Source organism: Martes martes, assembly GCF_963455335.1.
Source record: "Martes martes genome assembly, chromosome: 1".
Classification (NCBI taxonomy): Eukaryota; Metazoa; Chordata; class Mammalia; order Carnivora; family Mustelidae; genus Martes; species Martes martes.
This window is the reverse complement of record NC_137888.1, coordinates 107,145,192-107,170,705: the sequence shown is the minus strand read 5'-3', so window position 1 is coordinate 107,170,705 and position 25,514 is coordinate 107,145,192. Positions and strand designations below refer to the sequence as shown.

Genomic DNA, 25,514 nt, shown 5'->3' with positions numbered 1-25,514 from the left:
TGACCCACTCAGGGAACCTGATTATCAAAGTCCAAACCACAAAGAGGAATACCATCACTTCAAGGGCTCCTATTTCTAGAAATAGCTGTAGTGTCCTCTTTGTAGCCTTCTAAACTCAAAGAAATGTTTTCATGTTTTCATGACTTCAAAGTCTGTTGCCTTTAAAACTTCCTAGAATATCAGAAAAGGGCCATCAGAAGCTCCATTGCCTTTGTGGGTAAAAATGCCCAGCAGCTAGCTTGGTTTTACTTGGGGACATCCTTGAAAGTGGCCTATTCATAGGCTGTCGGGATGATGACTGAATCCAGCCTTAAACTGCTGACAAATACAAAAGAACATTTTTAATTAGTCTCATTTGGCCCTCATCTGTCAAATGAGAGATTCAACTCACTCGTGTGCAATCGATGTTATTTTCTTATAAAGCCGGGGGAAATTAAGAAAACCCAGAAATAGAATCAACCCATGGTATCACTCCTGCTATGTGCCTCTCCTCCCTGTGACTGAAAGTCCCTTGAGGAGCCCCAACGAGTGTCTTCCTCCTCAAGGATGGGCTCAGCTGGATGGTAGTTTCGAGGTTGACTGTGCTCCTAGGAGTTTTGTGGACATGGAAACCTGCCCTGGGACAACTGGCTAAGGATTAGTCATCTCCAGCTAAAAGGTGATTATGAGAAGGGAAGATATGGTGAGCCAAAAAAAACTCAGGAAGAGAGATGCAGAAAAAGCATTCTAGAAGTCACTAAAACATTGTTACCTTTATTTTCTTCAAATACACTGGCTGTCTAGGATAGACCCCTGCACCCCCCTCATGCCCTTCCCCCAGCAGCCATAGGGGAATGAGCCTTCCAGGGATGGCATCGCCTAGTAACTAGAAAGAACCGTTAGTGAGTCCTTCCCATGCAGTAAACAAACACTGCTTGGTGTTGTGTATTTGCCATAGGATCTTTACAATTTTGTGGGATAGAAAATCATATTCCTGGGTGTCTGGGTGGCTCAGGGGCTTCAATGTCTGACTCTTGATTTCGGCTCAGGTCATGATCTCAGGGCTGTAGTGCTTTGCACTCAGCAGAGTCTGCTTGTCCCCCCGCCCCCACCCCAAATAAAATAAAATCTTAAAAAAAAAAAAAAAAGAAAGAAAATAACATCCCCATTTTGTAGAAGAAACGAAGCTTCAAAGAACTCCTATCACTCACCTAGCCAGCAAGTGGCAGAACACTAGCCTCTCAGATTCCAAATGCCATGTTCTTGTACAACTGAAGGTGACACAGACAGAAACCAGCACCGTAGGCAGGGCAGGAACCCTCCAGCAGGAGCTAACTGTCAAGTGTCTGGGGAGGCATCTTCAAAAGAGAAGAAGGAACACTGGCGTTCAGGCTCTGGTTGGCAGGGTGGGGTAGGGCTGCCTGTCCCTCTGCCCCTTGTAGATTATCACATGCCTGTAGGCTTTTACCGAAGGCTTTGGAAAGGTGCTGGTGCTGGTCAATGGAAGGGTGAAAAGGGAAAGTGAGGCAGAGGAGAACGTACTTCAGTCTGTGAAATTTTTATTGGTAGCAACCGGACCTATTCATAGACTTCTTCTGAGACTGAAAAGAGATAATATATGTAAAATGTTTAGCAGAGTACAAAATTAAGAGGCAAGAGCCTAGTTCCAGTTCAACAAAAAACTCGCCAGCACTCCATGCTATACAGATCTGCTCTGACAGTGTAGACAGACCCTAAGTATCCCTGTTGCCACTCCCCTTGTGTATCGGTGTGCAATGATGGGAGGCTGGGCATTTGGTTTCCCTCCTGAGCTTACAGAAGCTGAGAAAAGGGGCAACTAGGAACCTGCAGGGAGCCCTGCCTCAGATACGCCTACCAGTGAAATCCTTGGCAACAACACTCCAACATGTATAAAGAAAGGTTCTGTCTTCTCTCCTCTTACATCACTTGGCTTGAAGCCAGCCTCCACCTCAGGGCCCACCAAAATGCCTGACCTCAATCAGGCAGGGTGCTGGGAGCCATCTTAACCTGATCAACCTTTATCTCAGTAGGGGTCCCTTCCTTTCTCTATCTCGACCCTCCATGGCCCCAGCCTTCATACTCCTACTTTCAACCATTTTGGTGGCTAGGACAGAGACAACCAAAATAACCCCCCTTTATATTATCTCAAATAAATGCTAGTGGCATCTTTTCTGATTAAACACATAAGTGACCGTCTTCATTATCAAGACAGTGCTTTGATTACTGACAGGCCATCAGCAACATTCAATCAACAAAATGTATATAGGGGATGAGCGTCTTCCATAGGTCAGGACCTGTTCTAGATGATTTCTTATGCCTCTTAAACTGGTTTGCCTTCCAGCTTCCCCTGTTGCACTCGGTGTTGGGGATGGTCCCCAGGGCCTGTCCCTGCACCATTTCTGGTTGAGCTGAGAGAAGGCAAAGAGCAGGGTGTCTTGGGAGCATCTTTACCAGGGTCCGTTCTGGTCTCCCTGACTCTGTGAGACTGTGTAGATTCAAAACCAGGAGGTTCCTATGACAAATCCAATCCCAACTCCTCTCGAAGCCCCCTGGCCCCTGGGAGCTAGGAGGGCCTGACACTGTGCATCAGGCAATATCTCCTAGGATGTAATGTCACCACTGACCCCCCAGATCTCCAAGTGCATCCATTTAACAACCTGGGGAAGGAGAACCACAGAGGTCTAGGAAGCACGATAGTGACACACAGCAGCACACCACAAAAGCACACTAGGCTCAGTGGCAGGGCAGCAAAGCACAGACAGGCTGGGCACCACTCTTCATTAACTGGCTTTGCAACCTTAGACAACTTATTTATCCTCCCCAAATTTTAGTTCCCTAATTTTTAGCAATAGTGTCTACTTAATGGGGTTCTTCTGAGACTTGAAAGAGAGAGCCTATGTAAAATGTTCAGCGGCCATGGCCATAGGCCAGGGAAATAGAATGTATCCACTTCTAACTAAAACGTGCCTGAGTTAGAAAAAGAAGTAAAAGCTCTTAAATTTTGGACACATCATCTTCTATGGGTCAGAGGTCGAATGTTAGTGTCTGGGGGAAGCTATTCAAAGTATGGAAGCTCTGTGAGGCCAGAGACTCTCATTCATGACTATCTCCAAGGCTTGCACAGTGCCTGGCCCATAGGATGACTCAACAGATGTTCTATGGACGGATGTACGGACGATGGGCCAAAACACTAGAGAGCTGTCCTTCAGTTACAAAGACCACCACCACTGGAGCACTGATTTCCTGTGTCCCTCTCTCAGTGAATGGCACCTGCCATGTCTCACGCTAAGACGAAAACTTGGGTGTTTCTGTGATGACTCTTTCTCATTCGCTCCTCACAACCAATCAGCTTTGTCAATTCCACCTTCTGATTTTTCTCTTGGAAAGCATTCTCTTCTCCATTACTCTATTGTCACTACCTTCGTTCAGGCCCTTCCCAATTTGTTCTGAATTTCTACATCACCTCCACACCACTCTCTAGGGCTCGAGTCTGTACCCACCCCCTCCAAGCCACTTTCCACACTTGGAACAGAGTGATTTTTTTTTAATTTTTAAATTTTTTAATAAACATATAATGTATTATTAGCCCCAGGGGTACAGGTCTGTGAATCGCCAGGTTTACACACTTCATTGCACTCACCATAGCACATACCTTCCCCAATGTCCATAACCCCACCACCCTCTCCCTAACTCCCTACCCCCGGCCCCCCTCAGTTTGTTTTGTGACATTAAGAGTCTCTTATGGTTTGTCTCCCTCCCGATCCCATCTTGTTTCATTTATTCTTTTCCTACCCCCCAAGCCCCCCACGTTGCATCTCCACTTCCTCATATCAGGGAGATCATATGATAATTGTCTTTCTCTGATTGACTTATTTCGCTAAGTATAATACCCTCTAGTTCCATCCACATCGTCGCAAATGGCAAGATTTCTTTTCTTTTGATGGCTGCATAGTATTCCATTGTATATATATACCACATCTTCTTTATCCATTCATCTGTTGATGGACATCTAGGTTCTTTCCATAGTTTGGCTATTGTGGACATTGCTGCTGTAAACATTCGGGTGCACATGCCCCTTTGGATCACTACATTTGTATCTTTAGGGTAAATACCCAGTAGTGTGATTGCTGGGCCATAGGGCAGCTCTATTTTCAACTTTTTGAGGAACCTCCATGCTGTTTTCCAGAGTGGTTGTACCAGCTTGCATTCCCATCAGCAGTGTAGGAGGGTTCCCCTTTCTCCGCATCCTCACCAGCATCTGTCATTTCCTCACTTGTTAATTTTAGCCATTCTGACTGGTGTGAGGTGGTATCTCATTGTGGTTTTGATATGTATTTCCCTGATGCCGAGTGATGGAGCACTTTTTCATGTGTCTGTTGGCCATCTGGATGTCTTCTTTGCAGAAGTGTCTGGAACAGAGTGATTTTTAAGAAGCACAAATCTGATGAGATTATTACTGCCCCCCCACCCATCCCCTCCAGCAGCCTCACATAAGGATGGTCCATGACACACTATAGACTTAAAGATAAAGCCCAAACACCTAAGCATAACATCCCCATCCTTTACAGATGTGCTCCTGCCTGTCTTTCCAGCCTTACCTGGCCAATCAGCAGCCCACTCACCTTGAATTTAGGTCACCTGCAGCAAGTTTATGCTCTTTCTTGCCCTGTGCCATTGCCCAGGCTTCTTCCTCTGCCTGGAATGCTCCCCTTTCTTTGTTCCCTTCCACGTTCTTCAGAACTCAACCTTGGCATTGCTCCCTCCCAGGTTGCCTTCCCTGATTGCCTCTGGCCTCCCTAAGAACTGGATGTCCCTTCACCTAGGTACTCCCAAGGCTTAAAGCTTTGTTCGTAACTCTGTGATCTTTTTCCTTGTCTGTCCTTCCCAGGTGCCTGGCTCATGTAGTGCCATGTTTTGGTCTTCAGTATACCTAGTAGACCCCCATCTAGTTCCAACACAATGAGTTTCTGGAACTGATAAATGCTGTCTCACACCAAACATGCACTTTCACAGAAGCATATTCCTAATCAACATCATGTCTTTGGACAATTGTGTGACCAGACAAGATAATTAACCAAGGATTAGGGTGTGGTCCATGATCTGGAAAAACCTATTAGAAGAAATATGTGGAGAACATATGTTTCTGACCACAAGTCAGACACATGATCCATCAAATAAGATCACATTTTTCCTGCCCTAGAAAAATGCGCACATATTTCTAGAGCCACCCAGCCCGATCTGTCATTTTTGCCCTACTATGTTATCCAAATATGTCAATCCAAACATTGAAATAATAGCCAATATGTACGTAGCTAATGTTCTTGGTGAGCTCACTGTGCAGCCAGCATTATTGGAAGTGCTTGGCAATCGCCTCGTTTAATCTTCTCACTTCCCCTTTGAAACATTTTTTTTTTTTAATCAACTCCATTTTACAGGTGAGAAAACTAAGGCTTAAAGCTTGTCAGAGATTACAGAGCAGCAGCGGGTATCTTACCAGCCATAGACAAGGAATCTGATCCGCTCAGTCATTCTGCTACACTGACCTGACCATGACCTCTTAACCTTATTAGATTATCAAAAGAGCCACTTCTGGGGCAAAAAAAACTGGTGGCTTCCGGAAATTCTTATTAAAACTCTAAATCTCCTGGCAATAACTTTCAAAAGTCATGATTCAGACCAGAAGTGATATTTGAAAATGGAATCACAGCGCAGGTCTCTTGGCTACAGAGATGCTCTCGCTGCCAGAGAGGAATGCTCAACCTTGACATTTATGACAGTCTGTGTTATTCCTGTCCTCGGGTCTTTTGCCATCATGGTCTATGGAGAGGCGCTGACCCTCATTTGATCCTCCTTGAGGAATCCTGTCAGGTTTAATCAGTCCATTCTCTTCCTTGGCCATCACTTCATTGGTAGCTAGAGGAATGCTTCTTCAATTCGTGACCACTGACCACCTGCATAATAATCCCTGGGGTGCTCCTGCCTCTTCCTGGGCCCCATCCCATAGTTATCACAGGGACTCTCTATAGCTCGAAGCCCAGGAAGCAGCATGTTAATCACATTCTCCAGGCAATTCTTAGGAATACTAATGCTTCAGAACCACCCATCTGTCTCTGCATCCTCACAGCACCAGGTGTGATCCCTGGACCGACATCAGCAGCTTGTTAGGAAACACAGAATTCTCCGGCCCCAGCCCTGAACGACTAAATCAGAACCTACATCTTAATGAAGTCCCCAGGTGATCTGTATTCACACGGCTGTGCCTACAGAGAGCCAGTGATCTAGAACAGTGTTTCCCGAGATTTTTCACTTCATGGCAGGCGTAGAAAACAAAAGCACTTGTTTGGCACACCGATGAGAACGCCCACTGTGACAGCAGGGCTCAGTCGGCCCCAGACGCCAGCCGGGCGGCCCCAGACGCCAGCCGGGCCACCCGAAGACCGAAGGGATCCATAGTCCAGGCGGGCCTGATTGCAGCACACTAGTTGAGAAGCCCTGGTCTGGTTACAGGTATACCCAGTTCGGCTAACTTTCTTCATTAGGCAGAACTCCCTAAATCCTGCCTATCCTTATTTCCCTCAAAATTTATTATTTCTTTTCATACATACATAGAATCAGAAAAGCTACTTCCCAGTCAACTAGGTCTTAGAAATCATATGCAATGAACATAGTCTCGTCATCTTTATGTTCTCTTTGAGAATGCAGAGATAAATGATGTCTTTTATTCTGAAGACTGTCTCCTGTGGTCCCAGGAATACTAGGGAAAAATAAGAGCCTTCTTCCCTCCAAAGAATGCTCTGTTCCTCTTAGGCCACAAATCTGAGGTTGGAGGATCAGGAGTGCACAAGATGGCTTCCTCTCCTAAAGACTGTGTCAAGAAAGATGTGATTTTGTTTACTCCTTCCTTAGCAAAATCTGCCAGCTTATCAACCAGACAGGTGTCCCTTCTCTTAGCCAGCCCCTCATAATGAGATGACAGGTGGGATGGAAGGAATGGAAGACCAGCAGACACACTTCTTGGTGAGACCATCTGATCAAAATGACCAAATGATAGGGCACAGTGTCTGACTTTGCCAAGCCCCCAGCCATGCGGGAATCCCTTTCTTTTCCCCCCACTAAAGAAATGTTGAAAAATTTTAAAGTTCAAAATGGTGAACTCTTACTTCAAAGCAAATGACAAGTTCTCCCCCTAAATGAAATATTGCCATGACCTAAGCAGATGCAATTGGGGAGTAGGTGATGGCGGGAGCTCTTGCTACCAAGCAACTTGGTTTTTTCCTTCTCTTTCCACCTTGTCTGCAAATCTCTGTCTAATTCTCTCCACTCTGCTTCCCTCAGGCAGAGCGTGTAGACAAAGCAGCACATGTTTTGGTTGGTTTCATGTGGGACTCTCTCTTCTCTGCCCCGAGACTGTAAATACCCCAAGTCTGAAACGTCTGTCTGAGCTTCCCTTCGTACCCCAATGATACGCAAGAGAGGGCCCTACCGGAAGTCCCTCTGCATTAGCCATAGAAAGGACGGTGATCAGAGCATGATGGCACTTCCCCCCTCTGGCTGGTTTTCACAGAACTCCTCCCTTGGTCCAGATGCAGAGGCAAGCACACCTTTCTGCTGCTCTGACCAGGAACTTCAGAGCCATTGGCAATTCAGCCAAGTAGCCACGATGTCTAAGAAATGAACGGGTTTTTCTTTGAAGTTCATAGCTGGAAGATTTGGTGAAAAATGTCTTCCCCAATCGTCTGATTAACAAGTGCTGAGAGGAGTGGGGAATACTGAGGGCTTGGGCTTCCCAGCCCTAAGAGCATAGCTATTTGCCATGACTGTTCCAAAGACAGATTACTGAGCCAGCTCTCTTCTTCATCGGGCAGGATGAAGAACAAGCTGTGGTACTTTGAATTTGGCACCTCAGAGACCTTTGCCGCCACCTGTAAGAAGCTCCACGACCACATAGAGTTGGAGGTAAGGCTTCCCAGAACTTGGTTCTGGTGCTGGACTGTCACACCCTCTCAGAACATGTCTCCGGGTCCTTAGGAAGAGCTCCCGAGTGGAGTCCATTTGTTGTGTCTCCATCCTGTTCCCAGCCCTTTCTTGGCCTGTCCTGGGAGGCCCTGGGGCTCTGGGGCTAGAGATCCATTCCTGTCCTCAGCCCTGTCCCCACCGTTGCCTTGGGATTCCCCCCACCTTCAGAGAGGCAAAGACGTAGTTGCCGGCAGCACAGGGAGACAGGCTGCTGGAAAGGGGAGAGGCAGTGCCCCAGGGCTGGTAAAGGTCTGGGAGCCCACAGGCACAGGGCACATATCTCCCAGCCCACTCGGCCTCCACTGTCACAGCTGCTTCAAGGAGCTGACTCAGAGGTACCCAGGGTCTGCTTCATGGGCGCGCAGTGGCCCATGGGGGCCTCGGGTTAATGTCCTTCATGTCACCATCGTGAAATTCTTGGTAACTTTTTAGCAGAGGGCCCTGACTTTTCATTGAGAAATGGGCCCCTTAAATTCCGTAGCTGCCGCTGTTGGCACACTCGTGTTTTCCTGACTCTCTAGGCACTTGCAGCAGCCTGCCTCACACGGGCTTGCCTGAGGCTTCCCTGCCGCTCAGCCCACTCCTACTGGGCTCCCCTCAGAAGTCTCTTCACCTCTAGGAGAAGGCCTCCTTGGTCTCTGGCCACCGGAGAGCCTGTCTCTGCTAGGCAGGGCCTGGGGCCGTGAGTTCCCTCAGCTACCATGCCACCTTCCCGTGGGATTCAGGCCTGTAGCCTCTATTCACTTGAGAAAAACAAGTGAAAGAGGAGGCCGACCAGTTCAGCCAGGATGGGCTCCCCCAGGGCCCACCAGCGTTGTCCTTAAGCCTGCATTAGCAGTCAGGTGGGGCCTAGGCACCCCTTGGAGGAGGAGCATTTGGCTTAAAGCGGTGTGGGAAAGCCCCACCATTCCCAGCCGAAGGCAGCCTGTGCTCCCAGGGAGTTTTCACAAACAAAACACAAAGCCAGAGATTCTCTGCTTCCATTTGACTCATCTGCTTGCCTCTCCCCTCCGGTTGCTGGGTTACCAACCCTAGGGTGGGAGGAGCTGGTCAGGGCTAATCCCTGGAACTTGTGCCCAGCTCAGTCGGAGGACAGAAAGGCCCAGGTGCCAGGGCTGTGTGTCCCCAGGTGGGACCAGCTGCACCTGGGAGAGGCCAAGGAGCTAGGCCACTTCTCTCAACCCCCTGCCTGGGAGATGCAGTAAAAGGACGAGGCCAGAGGCTGGGCCTGGAGACTGAGCCAGGCCGACAGAGCCCGTGTGTGTGCATTTTTCCTGTTGGCATGATTGTCTGGTGGGGTCTCTTTAAATACACCCCAAGTGAGGGACAGCCCTCGCCTAACCACTGCCAGCTGCAGACGCACAGCGCCTGCTTGTTCTCCCTGCAGCTGGCCTTGAAACTGTGCCCAGAATAGAGCAGCTCGGCTCCCCTGCCTGTGCGGCTCGCCCTCCCGGCTCCTCCCACCCTGCCCATGCTTCCTTCTGGGCCCAAGACACAAGGCCTCTTCCTCAACCACAGAGGGGGCTGGTGGCCTCAGGGCCAAGGACGCTGGGGACCTCTGGAGGGGGTGGGTTTGTTCAAACTATGGGTCGTTGGTGGCTTGGGGGGGCATTTCCTGTGTTCCTTATCTACTCCAAATGAGTCTTTTTAGTATTTATTCATGCAGGGAGGGGGTGGTCATGTGCAGGCCGTTTCTAACAGCCTGCAGGATTGGGGCGGACATGGTTACGGCATCCAGAGAGCTGTGTGGGTATGGTCCTGGGCCTTGCGATCCAGAGGACAGAGAGGCAGATGGGGGCGAAGCATGTGGGTGACAGGGGCTGGGAAGCCGCAGAGCACCACGGGTAGATGGGAGAGCATCAGGAGCCTCAGGGAAAGTAGTGGGAGAGACTGGCGAGGTGGCCTGCTAAAGCAGTTGCTACACACAGCAGCCCAGGCCTGTGAGGACCAGTCCCCTCCCCAGTTCAAGGTCAGTGACCCCAAGAATATCCCCCGCCCCACAGGTATCTCTACTGCACGTCACTGTTTTCAAAGCCCAACTCAGCTCGTTGCATAGTCACCCAGGAGCCCTGTGAGCTTCAATGGCCGGGCGTTATTACTCCTATTTCACAGAAAAGCAAGCTGAGGCACAGAAGTTTAGAAGGGTAAGCAGAAGGAAGAGAAAATTACAAAGGGAAGAGAAAAAGATGCTTTGATTGCCTACCATTATGTCCTCATTTGACACAAGCACCCAGTGAGGCAAGTATCTTCACATTTTTTAAATAAAGACACCAAGGCTTAGATGCATGAAGTAACTTGACCAAGATTCTGTTGCTGGAAACCAGTAAGAGAGACAATTCTAGATCGAATGACTTTAGCTTAGAACTCACTAACAAAGATTGACCTTGAAAGTGCAAAAAATTCACTCCGTGAATTCTTCAGCATGGCTGCACGGTTTCCTCCTCCTCCCGTTAAAGGTGAGCCCATTTGGTTCCCTCTCAGCCAAGGCGGCTAGGTGGGTCTGCTGAGAGATGCTTTAGAAGAACAGAAGACACAGTCCTAAACAGCTCCCTTGAGAAAGGAATGGGTTCGTGCTGGACCACAGGAGGGTCGTGGCTGTGCCTTCAAGCTTACCAAAGGCTTTCCCATGCAGCACTCCTTTCATTCAGAACATCCAGGGCAAATATTTACATCCTCACTTTATGGTTGAGGAAGGTAAGGCCAAGAGGTTCAGCAACTTGAGAAGGAGCACCCAGGTTAGGGACTGAAGGCAACACACAGTAAAATCTATAGAGTTGCTGTGCGCATGTGTCATGCTGGTCAGAATCTGGGTGGTAAGACTTAAAGCTAACCTGAGATTACTCAGGGAAGGTCTTCATTAAAAGTCTCTCACAGGAAACACAGTCTATTTTTCTGAGGCTCGTGGCTTATTGAGAAGGACTAGGAGACTTGGTCGCTTCTCTGGAAGCTTATGGCCCAGCGAACAGAACACACTACAGCCGGTTAATATAGTATCCTCACTTAACTAGTCCTAAGGAGATAGGATCCAGGGGTCCTGGGGAGCCATGTGAGCCAAATCATTCCAGATGCTGTTTTGAGCTGCTCAGAGACTCAGGCAAGGGAGAAGACAAGTCTAGATCTCCTGCTTACCCACAGAGATGTGGCCAGGGTGGGCACCGTGAAAGGTACCTGGCCCAGGCACACAAGACCAGGAGGTGAGCCCTGTTCTGCAGTTAGGCAAGTTGCCTAACTGTATCCGGGCCTCAGTATTCTCATCTATAAAATGGGATGAAAGAGGTTAACCTACTTCCCAAGGCTATTATCTGGGTTAAAGTTTTCACATTTGTTTGTTTGTTTTAAACTAGCAATGAAGCTAAGGGCTCAGAATCTGCAAGCAGCCCCACGTGGCGGGCGTCACAATCACACTTCCAGAGTAGCGGATAGAAGCCAAGAGAGAGAGGGCAAGGAGTTCCCTTGAAGTCTACAGCCTACGAATGGTCAGGCCAGGCAAATTCTGGATACCCCTGGATGCTGGCACACAGTTTAGAACCCAGATTCTCAACTAGACATGGGGCACATGTGATCTCCTTTTATTCACATGCTTGTATTTAACATTTCAGAGAGCATTAAAAGTAAGCACGAGATTTTTACATTTATCAAAAAGAGAGCATGAGAAACATTGCCCATGCTCGCTCTGAATGCTTCCTTCCCTGTAACACAGAGGAAGGCCTATGAAAGCTAGTGTTGTTCTGGAAAATGGATGCTCCCTAAATTATGGTTGATGCTAATTAAGAAGCCAGTATGTCACCCCCGTGACTCTCATCATCCCTGGTCTAAAGCTTCTCCATCTCTTGTCTCTGACTTCTCTTCCCTTCTGAAGCTACTGTTAAGGTTCATTTTAATCTGATTTCACCTGAATAAACAGATAGGGGCTGGGGTGAGGGAGGGACACAGTGAGTCACCTCCCCCACCCCAGGCCCAGAATAGCTTTGGAAAGGTTCTTAGACGTGATCATAGTTAGGCGGAGCCAACCAGGCAGGCTTCGACTAGAGCACTTTATTTTATATGCTGTGGAAATTTTTCATTTTACTGGCTAAAAATAAGAACTTCCAAAATTCCTTGATATTTTATCTACTTTAAAACAATGTTCACAAGGGAAGGCTAGCTGGCTCCACTAATACGAATTTCTGCATGGGGAGAAGTGAATCCAAATTTGGAAGCTGCTCAAAAAAATCTGTTATCCTGTGTATTTTGGGAAGCTGCACATCACTGTACTCCTCCCCCCCCCATTTAATTGAGGATTTTTAAAAATGCAACAAAATCTCAAGAACAATATATCAAATACTCCCATTTCCCCCTCACTTAGAAATGGTATTTGTCAATATTTTGCTTTATTCCCTTCAAGTATTTTTTTAATCAAAGGAAGAAAATACTACGGAGAGAACTGAGTTCCCCCACAATACTTTTGTGCCCCGCAACTTGCCTTTTTCACTCACCACGATGTTCTGGAGATCTCTCTTTGCTGATGTGGACAGAACTAGTTCATTCTCCACGCCCTGCGGGGGTGAGCATGCGCAGAAGTGGGACCCTCAGCCGCCGCCATGGAAATGCAAGTGGCCACAGCTTTACAGAGCGGTTTAGCGGTATACGCTGAACTGAAAATGCATTTGTAGACCATATGACCCAGTAGGTTCTTTGCAACGCAGGCCTAGAGAATTTCCTGCATGCAAGCTCACGAGAGGGTAAGCACGGAGGTGCAGTGCAGCATTTTGTTATTACAACAAAATGGAACCAACCCGGCTGACTGTGTTATTCTAACACTTTAAAAAGACAGTGTGAGCGGAAGTACTAAATGCCACTGAATTACACCCTTTAAAATGGTTACTTCTGTGTTATGCGAATTTCATCTAAATTTTTAGAAATTTACTTTTACAAAAGGCAGTGTGCTCAGTGCGGTGCTAGGGAGAGCTGATCCTCCTCATGATATAGGCCTTGTCCACGAGAATCCTAAATTCTAAAACTAACATTTAGCACAGCGAGGTGCACGTAAAGAAGTTAATAACGAATGCATCAGATTGTTTCAAGATGGGGCAGATACCTTTAGCTACTTCAAGCCAATCAAGTGCCATTATTTTACAAAAGAGAGAAATCAAGGGCTTTGCAACTTAAGTGGCCTGGCCAAGTTCACCCAACCAGCTCACAGCAGGAACTCCAGGTGGAGGCATTCTCTTATTCTGCCTCAGTCTCCACCTGCAATAGTGCACACCCTTAAATGAGAGGGGAAGAAATCTTCAATCCAGGCCTCTTCTGGCATTCAGACCTTCTCAGCGTGGGCAGGTAGAGCCCTTCAGAGCTTGGAGTAATGAAGATGGGAATAGGCCAAACACTCAGGCCATCAACCCAGCCACAAACCAAGGGAGATGAAATGAAAACATGCTCCTGGGGAAGGGAGAGGTGAGAAGAACATTCAAAGGGATTTGCAGTTCCTGGAAAATAAAAAGGTGGCAACCTAATTATGCATGAAACCCTGGAGTCAAAGGGAGGCTGGAACAGGCCTTAGAGAGGCACCCTCCTTCTGGTCTGTTCCCTTCCTCAGTCAGGAGCAAGGCTTCATCCCTCCAGTACCATCTTCCCACTGAGACCACCCAAGGCAGCATTGGCCAGCTCATGGTCCTTCCTGCCCAACGTCCAGCGCCTTACTGCTGCTGGTGTCCCCACCTTAGTTCCTTCCTCCCTCCACCTATGCAGGCCACTCGTTCCCTGACTATAAAAGTAACCTGAATTCTCAGTAGAACACTTTAAACTGTAGAGAGGCAGAGGGGAAAGGGAACCCACAGTCTAAGCAGTCAGGTCAGCACTGTTTTAATGCAGGCCTTATTTCAACCCTATAAGAATATTAGCCCTTGTTTCTTTAAAATTCGGGTCTCTAGGAGGACCTCTGTGATCCTTCGATTCCTTAAACCTTTACCCATTTTCAGCACAGCTCCATCCTCCCTCTCTACCTCTTTTCAGCCACGTACTATCTACAAGTTTCCTCCCCTTATCCTTAAAATCTTTCAGCCGAGTAAGAAGAAATAGTTTCTATCAGTTTTCTCTTACAAAATGCCACTGTCTTCTTACAGTTTCAGCCACGTCACTTTTTTGCTCTCTTAAACGACCCCCCCTTTTTTTAATTTCCCACAAATGTGAACCCTGTATTTCACTTCAAGCCTCCATTCATCCATATGCTCTTATTTTCTTGTTCTTTTCCATTTCCTTTGTTCTTTTTGAATTGCTTTGATTTTCTTTGTCTGCAGACTCCTGGCTATACAAACTTTGGTGTCTTCCAAGGACCTTGGAATAACTTTTTTTTTTTCCCTTGGAATAACTTTTAAAGATGAATTCTCATGTGCACATTTTCACAAAGCAGTGGGGGGATACATGGCACAGAGGCTAGATGAGGCCGTAGGCGGTCTCAGATGACCCCGGATTGGGATCATGTGACAGCTTGTCAGGCTTGGAGGCACACCCACAAGGGGTTCCTGGAAGATCGCTAGGCTAACCTCTGCCCTGGTGAGTTTAACTTTTCTACCCTCAAGGTCCCTTAGTCAAAGAATAACTTCCCTAAACAATGTCCACCAAAGAGATGCATCCTCCAAGTAATGACAGACTGTGAGCTTCTGTCAGTGGGAAATGTATCATTTCTCTTAGACTTTTTAGAATATTGAAAAGAATTCATCATCTTCATCTCCACACTCAAGAGATTCAAGAACCTCAGGGAATAGAAGCATTCCAGTCCTTCACTGCTCCTACAACTGGGTTATATAACAGACAGGGGACATTATACACAGATATGACTTGTGCCTCTCGTGGATAGGCCTTCATTTATCTATCTTAGTGAGGTCGTAAACTTGCTGATCCTAGTCTTCTACAGAAGAGGAATTAAGAAAGTAGAATTGACTCAGGAAGGGTATCTAATCTAACAAAGGATTACATAAATATTTCTGTGCACGCATAAGTGTTATATCTCAAGTCCATTAGGATTAACCGATTAATAATAGCAGCAGTCATTTACCTTGAGATAAGCTCTGTCCTGGCATCTTCATTCGTGTCTTATTATTGAATCCTTATAACAACTCTGCATGGTGTGTGTTATTCCCGTTACTGATACAAGGAAACTGAGTCTCCTAAAAATCAGTAAGAACTCTAAGAGTGGATGAGGTTCTGGCCCAGATGACCCCACAGTCCCTTCTCTTCCTGGAGGAGATGATCTCTGCATTACACTCTGCTTTCCACTTAAGGCACATGTCCCCGAGTTGATAGTGGGGATCACATGTAAGGATTTGGCATAACTACTAGGCCATCAGCTGTCTGAAGCAGGGTCTCTATCTTATTCATTCCGGATCCCCGGGGCCTAGCACAGTGCCTGAAATGAAGTAATGGCTCTATAGTTATTCATTATAAAATTGAACCAAAGTGTGAAAAATCCCATAATTAGTGTAAACATTAATAGAAGTTACCACTTGACCAGCCTCCAGTGAGAGCTCTTTGCTGGAAGCCATCAAAATAAAAGGGACGCACCTTGCTCCATTTCAAACACAAAGGGGGAGGTGGCTGAGCTTACAGCGGGCACTTGCGCCTTCTAACTGCCTTGAGTGGGAAGTCCTCCCACGCCCATCCCTGAGCTGTTGCTAGGACCTCTGAAAGTAGCAGAGGGTCTGGGACAACTGTCAACTCAGGGCAGGAAATGCCAGAGTTCTCCCACTTCTTTCCCACCAGAGAGAGTTAAGACAGCGAGTAGGCCGAGCCCATGTGGCAGCAAGGGTCCCAGGCGGCTGTGGGGTCAGAGAAAGTGACTCTGAAAGGCAGAAGAAGGGGTCTCCATTCTGAGCCCTCTCTTATGGCCCAAAAGCTTACCTACCCCTGGGCCCTGCTGGTCCCCATGGCCATCAGCCCTGCTCCATCTGCCAAAAAGCTGGACCTTTCAATAAAGCCCTATCCATGCCACATTGGCGTGAGCGACCCAGACAGACAGCAAAACCTGTTAATCTGCATCCAGAGCTAGAATACCTCAATACACCAGTTTTGTGTTTGGGTTGGGTTTTTTTGAACTTGGGGAGGGTGGAGCAGTGTATAGGAAAGGGCTTTGCCTTCTGTCCAACTCTGAGGCAACCCACCACCATGAGCTCTGAGAAACAGCAGTTTTGTTTTGGAAACTGGCACTCAGTGCAGGCTTGCTCCTGGAAATGAATTTGGGTCCCCCCCCCCCAGCTGCAATGTTCTACTTCCAGCCTCCCTGCCAACACCCCCTTCCAGCTGCCCCTCTCAAAGGCACCATTGTGCCCGCCTGGCACGGCAACAGAGGAGGGCTGAAGAGGAAGAAAACATTTTCTGCCCATGGGATGTTCTTAAGCAGGTTGTGTCCATGGCTTCAATGCTGCATTCCTTGAGCCCACACAAACCCGCCAAAACTCCGTCATCCCTGTCACAGATGGTGGCCGCTTTCCAGTCTTTCTGGCCCACCGCACCTCCCTGTCAGAGAACGCAGAGCCCGCAGCTGGGTGGGCAAAGCTGGTGGGGTGGGGGGTCCGGATGACACATTTTCAGTACTGCAGTCCAGCCCAGCAAAGCAAAGCTGAACCAGACTCCGAATCTCTGAACTGGAAGGGGAATCAGTCCCATTTGCCACTCAACAAAAAGATTCGTTCTGGCACATTCTGATAAGTGCACATCCAGCCTCTTCCTGGATTCTCCAGGAAGAGCAAGCTCACTACTTTTCCAGAGTCCCATTCCGTGGCTGGACAGCTCTGACTTTCCGAAAGTTCTTCCGGATGTTGAACAAGGATGTGTGTCCTGTTCCTCTCCATGTCCTTCCCCTGTCAGCACTTAGAACAATGCTTGAAACAAAGTAGGTGCACAGTCCATGTCTGTGGGATGCGTGACTGAGATCCCCATCTGTCTCCATCCAGTGGGCCGATTTCCACTCCCTGAGGCCCACAGAACATGCCTTCTCGCTCCTCGTGTGACTGCCCTTCATAGCGCTGAAGACCTCTCTTCCACAGCATCTCCTATTATCTTCACTGAGCTAACCATCCCCAGTTCCTCGTGTGACTCCATGTACAGATCCATGACTCTCCTGACAACTCTTCTCTTGATAGACTCCATTTTTTCCAGCGTCCTCCTTAAAATGAAGACTCCAATCTCTTGGAGAATACTCAATCTCTTTCAAGAATACTCAAGAAGTGGTTTTGTAGGTAACAAAGGGCAAAATGATCAGGCGTCAGGTACGTGCTGTATAAGTCACACTGTCTTCTTGAGCTCACTGTTTGCATCTCATGCAGGAAACCTTCAGGTTCTTGAAGCCTACCACGAACCCGCATAAATTGGGAAAAGAAGGATCTTCCTTCGTTTCACTGAGGCGATGTTTCCTCATCCGTAAAAGTGAGGCTACAAATACCAACAGTGCAGAGTGGTAAGGCTTAGACATAAAATAATATGAAGTATGCTTGGTTCACAATAGTTACTCAATAAATGATCTATGTTAATATCATCATAAAACATTCGTTGGCATTAGTATCTAACTGCCCATGACAGACATCAGCTCCTAAAATGACTTAAAACTGCCCCTCCAGCTGCAGGGAAAGCCATGTCTCCTAAGATTACCTACTTGCCAGGCTTTTTTTTTTTTTTTTTTTAGTGTAGATAGTACTGGACTATCTTTCCAATAATGCTATCACCACTTATCAACACCACTCAATTTATCCCCTTCTCTTCCCCCAGGATACAGATCAGATTATCTCTTTTGTTATTCTCTAGGGAAAACAGACATCATTGTTTGCCCTGGCTGCTTTTCTTGTATTCCCAATACTTGTCTCTGGCAACAGGCCCTATGGATATGCAGATAGCCACTTACTCCTCCATGACCGGCTAGAGCCAGCTTGCTTGCTGGTGCATCATTTCCAGTCCCACTTTGAATGATGGTGCACGTTGGTAGCTTGAGATTGGCCATAGTGGGAGTATTTATACCACGGAACACCACAATCAGAGCTGCTGCTGCCCCCCCAACGCCCCACCCCACCCCCGAGATCCTGCTGCTAAGCACTTAGTAGCACACCATTGCTTCTAGCACTGACCTGCTGTGAGCGCCTTGAAGACAAGGACTGTGTCCCATTTCTGCTCTATCCCCAGGGTCTAGCACAAAGTAAGTAGGTTTTCATCACTCTTGATAGATGAGTAAATGCTTTTGTCTTCTGTCTCTTGCCCCATGTGCCCTAGTCTTGTTACAAGCTGTTCAGCTATGGATTTCCCTTAGTTGTGATCAGAGGACTACTTCCTGCAGACTTGGATTCACCTTCCTTATCTCTCCCTAACCTGGACATTCAGTCCACTTTATTTGGCCAATATATTCCTTCTTGGAAGCTGTGAAAATGCACCTAGAAGGAAAGAAACTTCATCGGTTTTCTTTAAACAACACCTTGATTTCTATTTGAGGATTTCACCTATCTCTCTCTCTCTCTCTCTCTCTCTCTCTCTCTCGTCTCTCTCTCTCTCTATCTCTCTCTTTCCTTCCTCCCTCCCTCCTTCCTTCCAACTTCCTTCCTTCTGTGGAAGTGATATTGGACATCTGAGGTGGGGATATTGTGATATAGTGATATTGGACATCTGAGGTGGGGAAGACATTCCAGGTACATTGAAAAACACAGAGCCGTGTAACACATGGTCCCTGTCCTCTGGGAGCTTAAAGTCTCCTCGGAACAGGCGAATAATACATAACAAAATATACATTCTGTACTGGAGAGAGAAACAAGGCAATGAAAATTCAGAAAAGGAAAAGATTGGTTTCTATGTAGAGCGTTGGGAAAAGCCTTATAGAGGAGATAGCTTTTGAGCTGGAAGGGTAGGATTCTAATAGGCATAAAAGGGGTGATTGGCAATTTAGGGAGTGAGTACAGAAATGAAAGCAAGTAGGCCCAACTCTGTGGCCTGTATGCAGACCAGTTTAGGGTATCATGACTGGCTTTTGCTAGGGCCCAGCTCACCCTCTTCCTCAGCTACTCTCCTCTTTCCAAATCAAAGGATACCCTGAACCAGTGCCCAGCCTTCCTTCCCCATAGTTTAAGTTACATTCCGGCCTGCCAGGCCAGTTCACAGAAGAGCACCCTCCCCACCCACCAAAGCAGAAATGTGGCCACTATGAATGAACACTACCACCCATGCTCTCCTGGGCCCTTACAGGACCCTGTGACAGTAGAGGATGGTACAGATGCTTTCCCTTTTCCTAATACCTATCAGTATCCTGTTCTCTCAGAAGGGTTGGGGGGCAGTGGGGAATCTTAGGTCTTTATGTCAGCCATTCCTCTGCCCTTGAGTATATATCTGAGGCCCTGACATAGAGCCCGAGCATCCAGTGAGGCCTGTCTTTCTTCATGTCCATCCCCCACTCATCCCATCAGAACCCTTCTTCAAGTGTGTCTGGATATCACCCGCCTCTTCCTCAGCCCTCTCTCTTCCTTCCTAGTGTAACCGAGATACTATTTTCCCTAGACGTCACCCAGTACTTCCTTACTTTACTCTTCAAGAGACACCCCACCCCCAGTTCTCACTCACCAGGGTAGGAAAGGACTCCAGTATCATCCCCAGACCAATGTCCACCACTGTCTTCAGCAACTTCTCTTTCATTCCAATCTACTTGCATTCTAGGCATCCTCAATGTCCTCTTCCCTCTGTGCATTCATCCAATATGTATTCATTGAGTATCTTCTCTGCCTCAAACCTCCCATGAAAACCCTTTCCTCAGTCATACTACCCTTTAGATCTAATCTTCTTTCTCCAGCCCCATGTACCCCCAAAACACATGGCTGTTCTGACTCTTCCCTCACTACTACCCCCATTCACCATGCAGTCCCTAGTTAAGCCCTAGATCTTCCAAGAATTAGCTGTGTAATCTAGGAAGGCCACTTACCAGCTCTAGGTCTCATTGTTCTCATTCTGGTAATTAGAGATTACCAAATCTAATATTCCATCTGGCTTCACCTTTCTAAGATTCTGTGCTTAGGCCTTTATCCAGCTGCCAAAAACCTTCTTTACAAAATCATTCATGACCTCTTGGTTGCCAATCCAAATGACCAAAAGTCTAATTTCAGGCCTGCTGATTCTGATTAGTTCTGTGACATTGGACCATTCCAATTTAACTTCCATTTTTCCCATCTATAAAATGAAGTGATTGGACTGAATGACTTTTAAAACTTTGATTCCATGAGAACACAGACACAGAGAAGAGAGAGATCCCTCTTGGAGAGTGGACAGGGAAGAACTCAGAGAAAATGACATTTGTAGATATTCCAAAGAAAGGCACAGAAAGAGTACTAAGGTGTCCTCAAGGGTGTCCTTCCACTAGGGGACTGTAATAATGGGTCTAGACAATGATCAGCATCCACTATTTAAAAGCTCTAGAAATGGAAGAGTCAAGCTGACCACACTGGAACCCACTAACCAATCTGAACATAACATCACCACCACTAACAAAATGAGATAAGCTATTACCACCTAATGAGATGCACTAGGAAATACACACCCCCTCTGATAAAGTAGTCTTGCCAAAAAGTCAACCCAAGTGTCAACTATACTCAAATTTTTAAAAGTTAAATGAATTAATTGATCAAATTTGATTTAAAATGTCAACCCTGAATCTGATCAAGCCTCTAGATCTGTAACTACCACCTTAGTGAACATACAGGAGATAGACTGGGAATCTGTTTAAAAGACACCTCATCAAAACCAGTTACGTACTATGCTGTGGCTAACTGAACATAATAAAAAAATTAAAATAAACATAAATAAAAGACACCTCAGATACAGAATCAGCAAAATCCAGAATCTGGGAAGCTAAGGCCTTACTTCTCCTGGTGTGGTCCATCACACACAGCACTCAGGATCACTGGGGAGCACATAGAAATTTAAATGCAGTCTCAGGCCCTACCTCAGATCTCCTGAATCCCAATCTGCATTTTAATAATCCTGAAGTGATTTGTATGCCCAGTTGACCCATTTCCTTCAATAAATGTTAAACTATAAGGGAAAAAGAACAAGGAATTTATAGATCAAAAGAAACCTAAGAGGGGCACCTGGGTGGCTCAGTCAGTGAAGTGTCTGCTTTCGGCTCAGATGATAATCTCAGGGTCCTGGGATCAAGTCCAGCATCAGGCTCCTTGCTCAGCAGGGAGTTTGCTTCTCTGTCTCCCTCTTGCTGCTCCCCCTGCTTATACTCTGGTTCACTCGCTCGCTGTCTCTCTCTCAAATAAATAAATAAAATATTTTTTTTAATTTCAAAAAAAGAAACCTAAGAAACATATCAAACACATCCGTAGACCTTTCAAATAAACCAATTATTTTTAACAGTGAGATTATCAAGGAAATTTGAACAATTACTGGGTATTTATTGATATTAAGGAATTGTTACTTTTTAAGTGATAATATTGGGTAGTTCTTTTTTTAAAGACTTGTCATCTAAAGGTACATACAGAAATATTTGTAGATGAAATGAGAGAATATCAGGAACTTTTCATTAATAAAGATTTTGGGGGCGCCTGGGTGGCTCAGTGGGTTAAGCCTCTGCCTTCAGCTCAGGTCATGATCTCGGGGTCCTGGAATCGAGTGCCTCATGGGGCTCTCTGCTCAGCGGAAAGCCTGCTTCCCACCCCTCTCTCTGCTTGCCTCTCTGCCTACTTGTGATTTCTTTCTCTATGTGTCAAATAAATAAAATCTTTTTTAAAAAAATAAATAAAGATTTTATTTATTTATTTGAGAGAGAGAGAGAGCATGCACAAGCAGAGGGGGAAGGGAAGGGGGACTAGCGGAATTCCTGCTGAGCAGGAAGCCCCATGCAGGGACTTGATCCAGGACCCTGGGATCATGACCTGACCAGAAGGCAGCCGCTTAACCAACTGAACCACCCAGACACTCCCTATAAAATAATTCAGTATGGACATGGGGAAACAAACTGAGGTACAGCTAAATCCAGATTTAACTGTGAGTTGCTGATTGCTTAAGCTGAGATGTGGGATACATGGGATTTATTATTCTTATTTCCTATGTACTTAGAAATACCCATAATAAAATTTCAAAAAAAAAAGAAAGAAAGAAAAAAGAAGGAATCATCAAAGATGGGACAGACAAATCTAGATAAAGCAGTGCGGGGAACCCAAGAAAGAAAATGTCAAGCCTAAGGGGGAACAAATGACCCAGAGCTGTTGAGGCCTGGGTTACACCTCCGATCTGGCCCGGGAGGGGTCATTCCAGAGAGCAGACAGACACAGCCCAACCGCAAGAGGATGAAACAAAACAATCTGCGTTCTAAACCAGAGAAAATCAACGTAATCCGTGGCCCCGTGAATCGAGGTTAGAAGAAGGGAGAATTTCCTAGTTGCTAAAAACTGAAACAGGTCATCAAATAAATTATGGGATCTCCTTCTCAGAGGACCTTCAGAAATAGGATCGACGGGGCTGGAATGGAGGCGGCCTCGCTCAGCGGGGAGGAGGTTCAGATCCGCCGCCTTTTTCAGGTCACCGAGGCCGGCAAGCACTGGGGCGCGAAAAGCCTGCAGCCGGAGCAGAGGAGTATCAATGCCTCCCGCATTTCCTACGCTCTCGCGGGTCCTGGTTGTGCCCAGAGTAACGGGAATTTTAGGGATCCAAAAGATGAAGGCCAGAGGGCAGGAGAGGGCCGTTGGGGATGGGGGGGAGGGGAAGGAGATACGTATTCCCAGTGCTTTGCATTTGCACAGAAAGGCGCTCCGGCTCCCTAACCCAGTCTCTGCTTGCTTACTAGCCTTCCGCCAGACGAACCAACCATCCCCAGCTCACAAAAGAAACCAAAACTACGGGCATTGTGTTGCAAGGGGGGCCGTGGTGAACGTGGCGGACAGCTGCTGGTCCGCGCAGCGGGGCCTGGGAGGAGGCGGACGCGGGCCGCTCCCGGCCGGTGCTCTGGCAGATTCCTGAACGCCTTCCAAGGGCGCAGTGGCCGAGCTGGACCCGGAGCGCCCCGCCCCGCGCCTGCAGCGCAGCCTCGGACCCAGGCGGCCGGTCGTCCCAGTGTGACTGCGAGCACGACTTCGGGCGTGTGCGCGCTCGCCGCCGGGGACAGGAGTTCTCTGTTTGGGCCGCACAGCAGGCTATAAATACCTGGGTTCAGTGCAGCCTCAGCTTGGAAGGGGGCCTGCTAGCCCAGTCCTAGGTTAGGGACGGTTAATAGTGCGCTCGGGGACCGTCCGCTCTCCTTGCACTCTCCCTTGGAGCCCCCTTCCCCACCCCACCTCCAGCCGGAGCAGGGGGAGGGGGCCGGATGACGTCATGGAACTAGGTGGAGGATTTAGCTCAGAAACCCACCCGGGAGCAGCCCTGGGGCCGATGTTCTATTTAAGCAGACGGTGTAAGACTCTAGGCTCCACTTTCCCAAATCCAGCATGGCAGCTTTCCACCTAACCAAGATCTAAGCAGGCTGGGGGTTCTGAAAGAAATCAGTGTGTAACGTCTAGGCCAAGGGCCCTGGAGAATGGGCCTGCAGGGATGGGCTGGCAAGGCTTTCAAAAGCATGGCTGGGGCCAAGAGGCCATTAAAATTCTTCCAGCAAGGTCTCAGGTAGTGGGACCGCTTTGAGGCTGAACTATGCCTTGTGGCACAGGTAGTATTATTATTAACTGTAAAAACAATGCAAACAGTTATGGAATGCGACAGCCTTCCAGAGACCAATCAAACCCTGGAAGTAGAAGTCATTCCAACACCCCACCCCCAATTTACAGATGACAAACTAAAGTTCCAAGAGGTTAATGAGCTCTGAGGCAGGATTTAAACCCTTATCTCTTTGTCTTCAGGCACAAGCACCCTCTTTCTGAGACTCCGCATTGTCTCTCGGTTTTCAAGTAGGTACATTCCAAAGGTGAGGGCACCCAGTGTCCAACAGCCTCCAGACTCTCCCATCTCTTCTATTTGTCCCAGTCTGCCCATGGCCCAAGACATAATGGGAGAAGGGGACAATCCATCAGAAAGCAAAGGGAGGACTGTTTGCTCTTCAAGAGAGGTTAACAACTGACCGAGTTAATAGCTAACATTCCTAGCTACTTATGAGTGGAGATGGAGGGGACAGGGTACACTTACAATGGCAGAAGGGAAGAAAGGTGACTTTGTGGATTACAGTGTGCCAAAGGCTGTGCTGTGCTAGTGGTATACTTTTTTTTTTAACAAAGTTGGCAACAAGGCAAGATCTAATACTATTATCCAACATTGATGTGCCAGGCACTGCTCTAAGTACTCTGCAAGACTGAGTAGTGGTGGGAAGATTTCAATTATTCAGACAACAGCTGGAGTTTAATTTTGCTATAAGTCTAGCATCAGCAAAAGTCCCGATTTGCCTCATTGACTCTTTCGTCTCCAGAGTAAGACCTGGCGTCTGACTGCCTGGATTTGTGTCCTTGCTCCATTAGCTTGTAGAGGGGCAGGTTCTGTAGATTTGAGCAGGCACCTTACCCCCGTGAGACCCTGTAGTCTGAGGGCAGCAGTGGTGCCGTGAAGATCCCAAAAGAGAGCGCAGGGGAAGGACTAGCACATTGCCCAAAGAAGCTCTTGCCAAGCAAGAGCAGCTCATTCTGTTATTATTGTTACCTCTAGAAGTGGAAGGGGCATTTTGACCCACAGTAAATAAATTGAGATGCTGTGGAAGTAACAACAACCCAGAGGGAAAGTGACCGTTTTGTCTTAGAGGTGATAAGGGTAATGGACGGCTGTGCTTGACGCAGAGTTGAGCCAAGCTAATTTTAGAGAGTTTGGAAAAAAACGTCTGACCCACTGGGATTCTAGCCTAATACCTTAAATAAGAATTTCCGTATAAAGGATAGGAAGCATGGAAGATACTCTGAAATAAATTGTTAACAATTCATTAGTTCCATTGGGAAGAAAAAGGAAAAGAGTTATGAAAACCATCCCGACGGTGGCGGGGAGCTCTGGGTCGGGCCCATGCTTTCAGGAGACTGTACACATTCTTGCAAAAGCAGGGTGTGACCATGCAAGCAAGTGTAAATGCACAAGAGCGACACAGACCTGATGCTAGAGGCCAAGCAGAATGTGAGACAATGAAGAAAAGAGAACATGGGAAGAATAGCTCATTAGGACTCTGACCCCCGAAAGAATTATCTGTTCCAGAGAGAGTAACCTTAACCAAAAAAAAAAAAAAAAAGGAAGAACAGATGCTAAAGGTGGGTACCAGACCCCAGGGTAGATCAATAGAGAATTAACTGGCCTTGGAAAAGACACCCATTAGAATCCAAGTTGCTGGACAAGCCTACAGATGTCTTTCCTGGGCCGCTTTGACAAATCTAGAAAATAGTGGGATTCAGCCAATGAGAGACAAATGGACAAAGGCCCCAGTTTTCAAAAAATTAGAAAAGGAGACATCTCAATCCCTGGCAAGTTTCTGAAGTAAATTATTAACCAAGTATTTGCCCTTTGCACATAGATAATAGTGATTTACTGTGAGTTCTCTTATT

At 47.2% G+C, this 25,514-nt stretch overlaps 1 protein-coding gene across 3 annotated transcripts in view; it reads left to right on the top strand.

Moving 5' to 3' along the window:
- The window catches only part of DGKG (diacylglycerol kinase gamma), a gene marked incomplete at its 5' end in the record, with an annotated part of 158,805 nt that overhangs the window by 95,909 nt on the left and 37,382 nt on the right, over positions 1-25,514 (top strand). For all 3 annotated transcript variants that reach the window (XM_080820972.1, XM_080820971.1, XM_080820970.1), the window contains one exon: positions 7,866-7,956. In XM_080820972.1, coding sequence (XP_080677098.1) covers positions 7,866-7,956 — 91 coding nt within the window. The remainder of the gene's footprint in view (positions 1-7,865; positions 7,957-25,514) is intronic.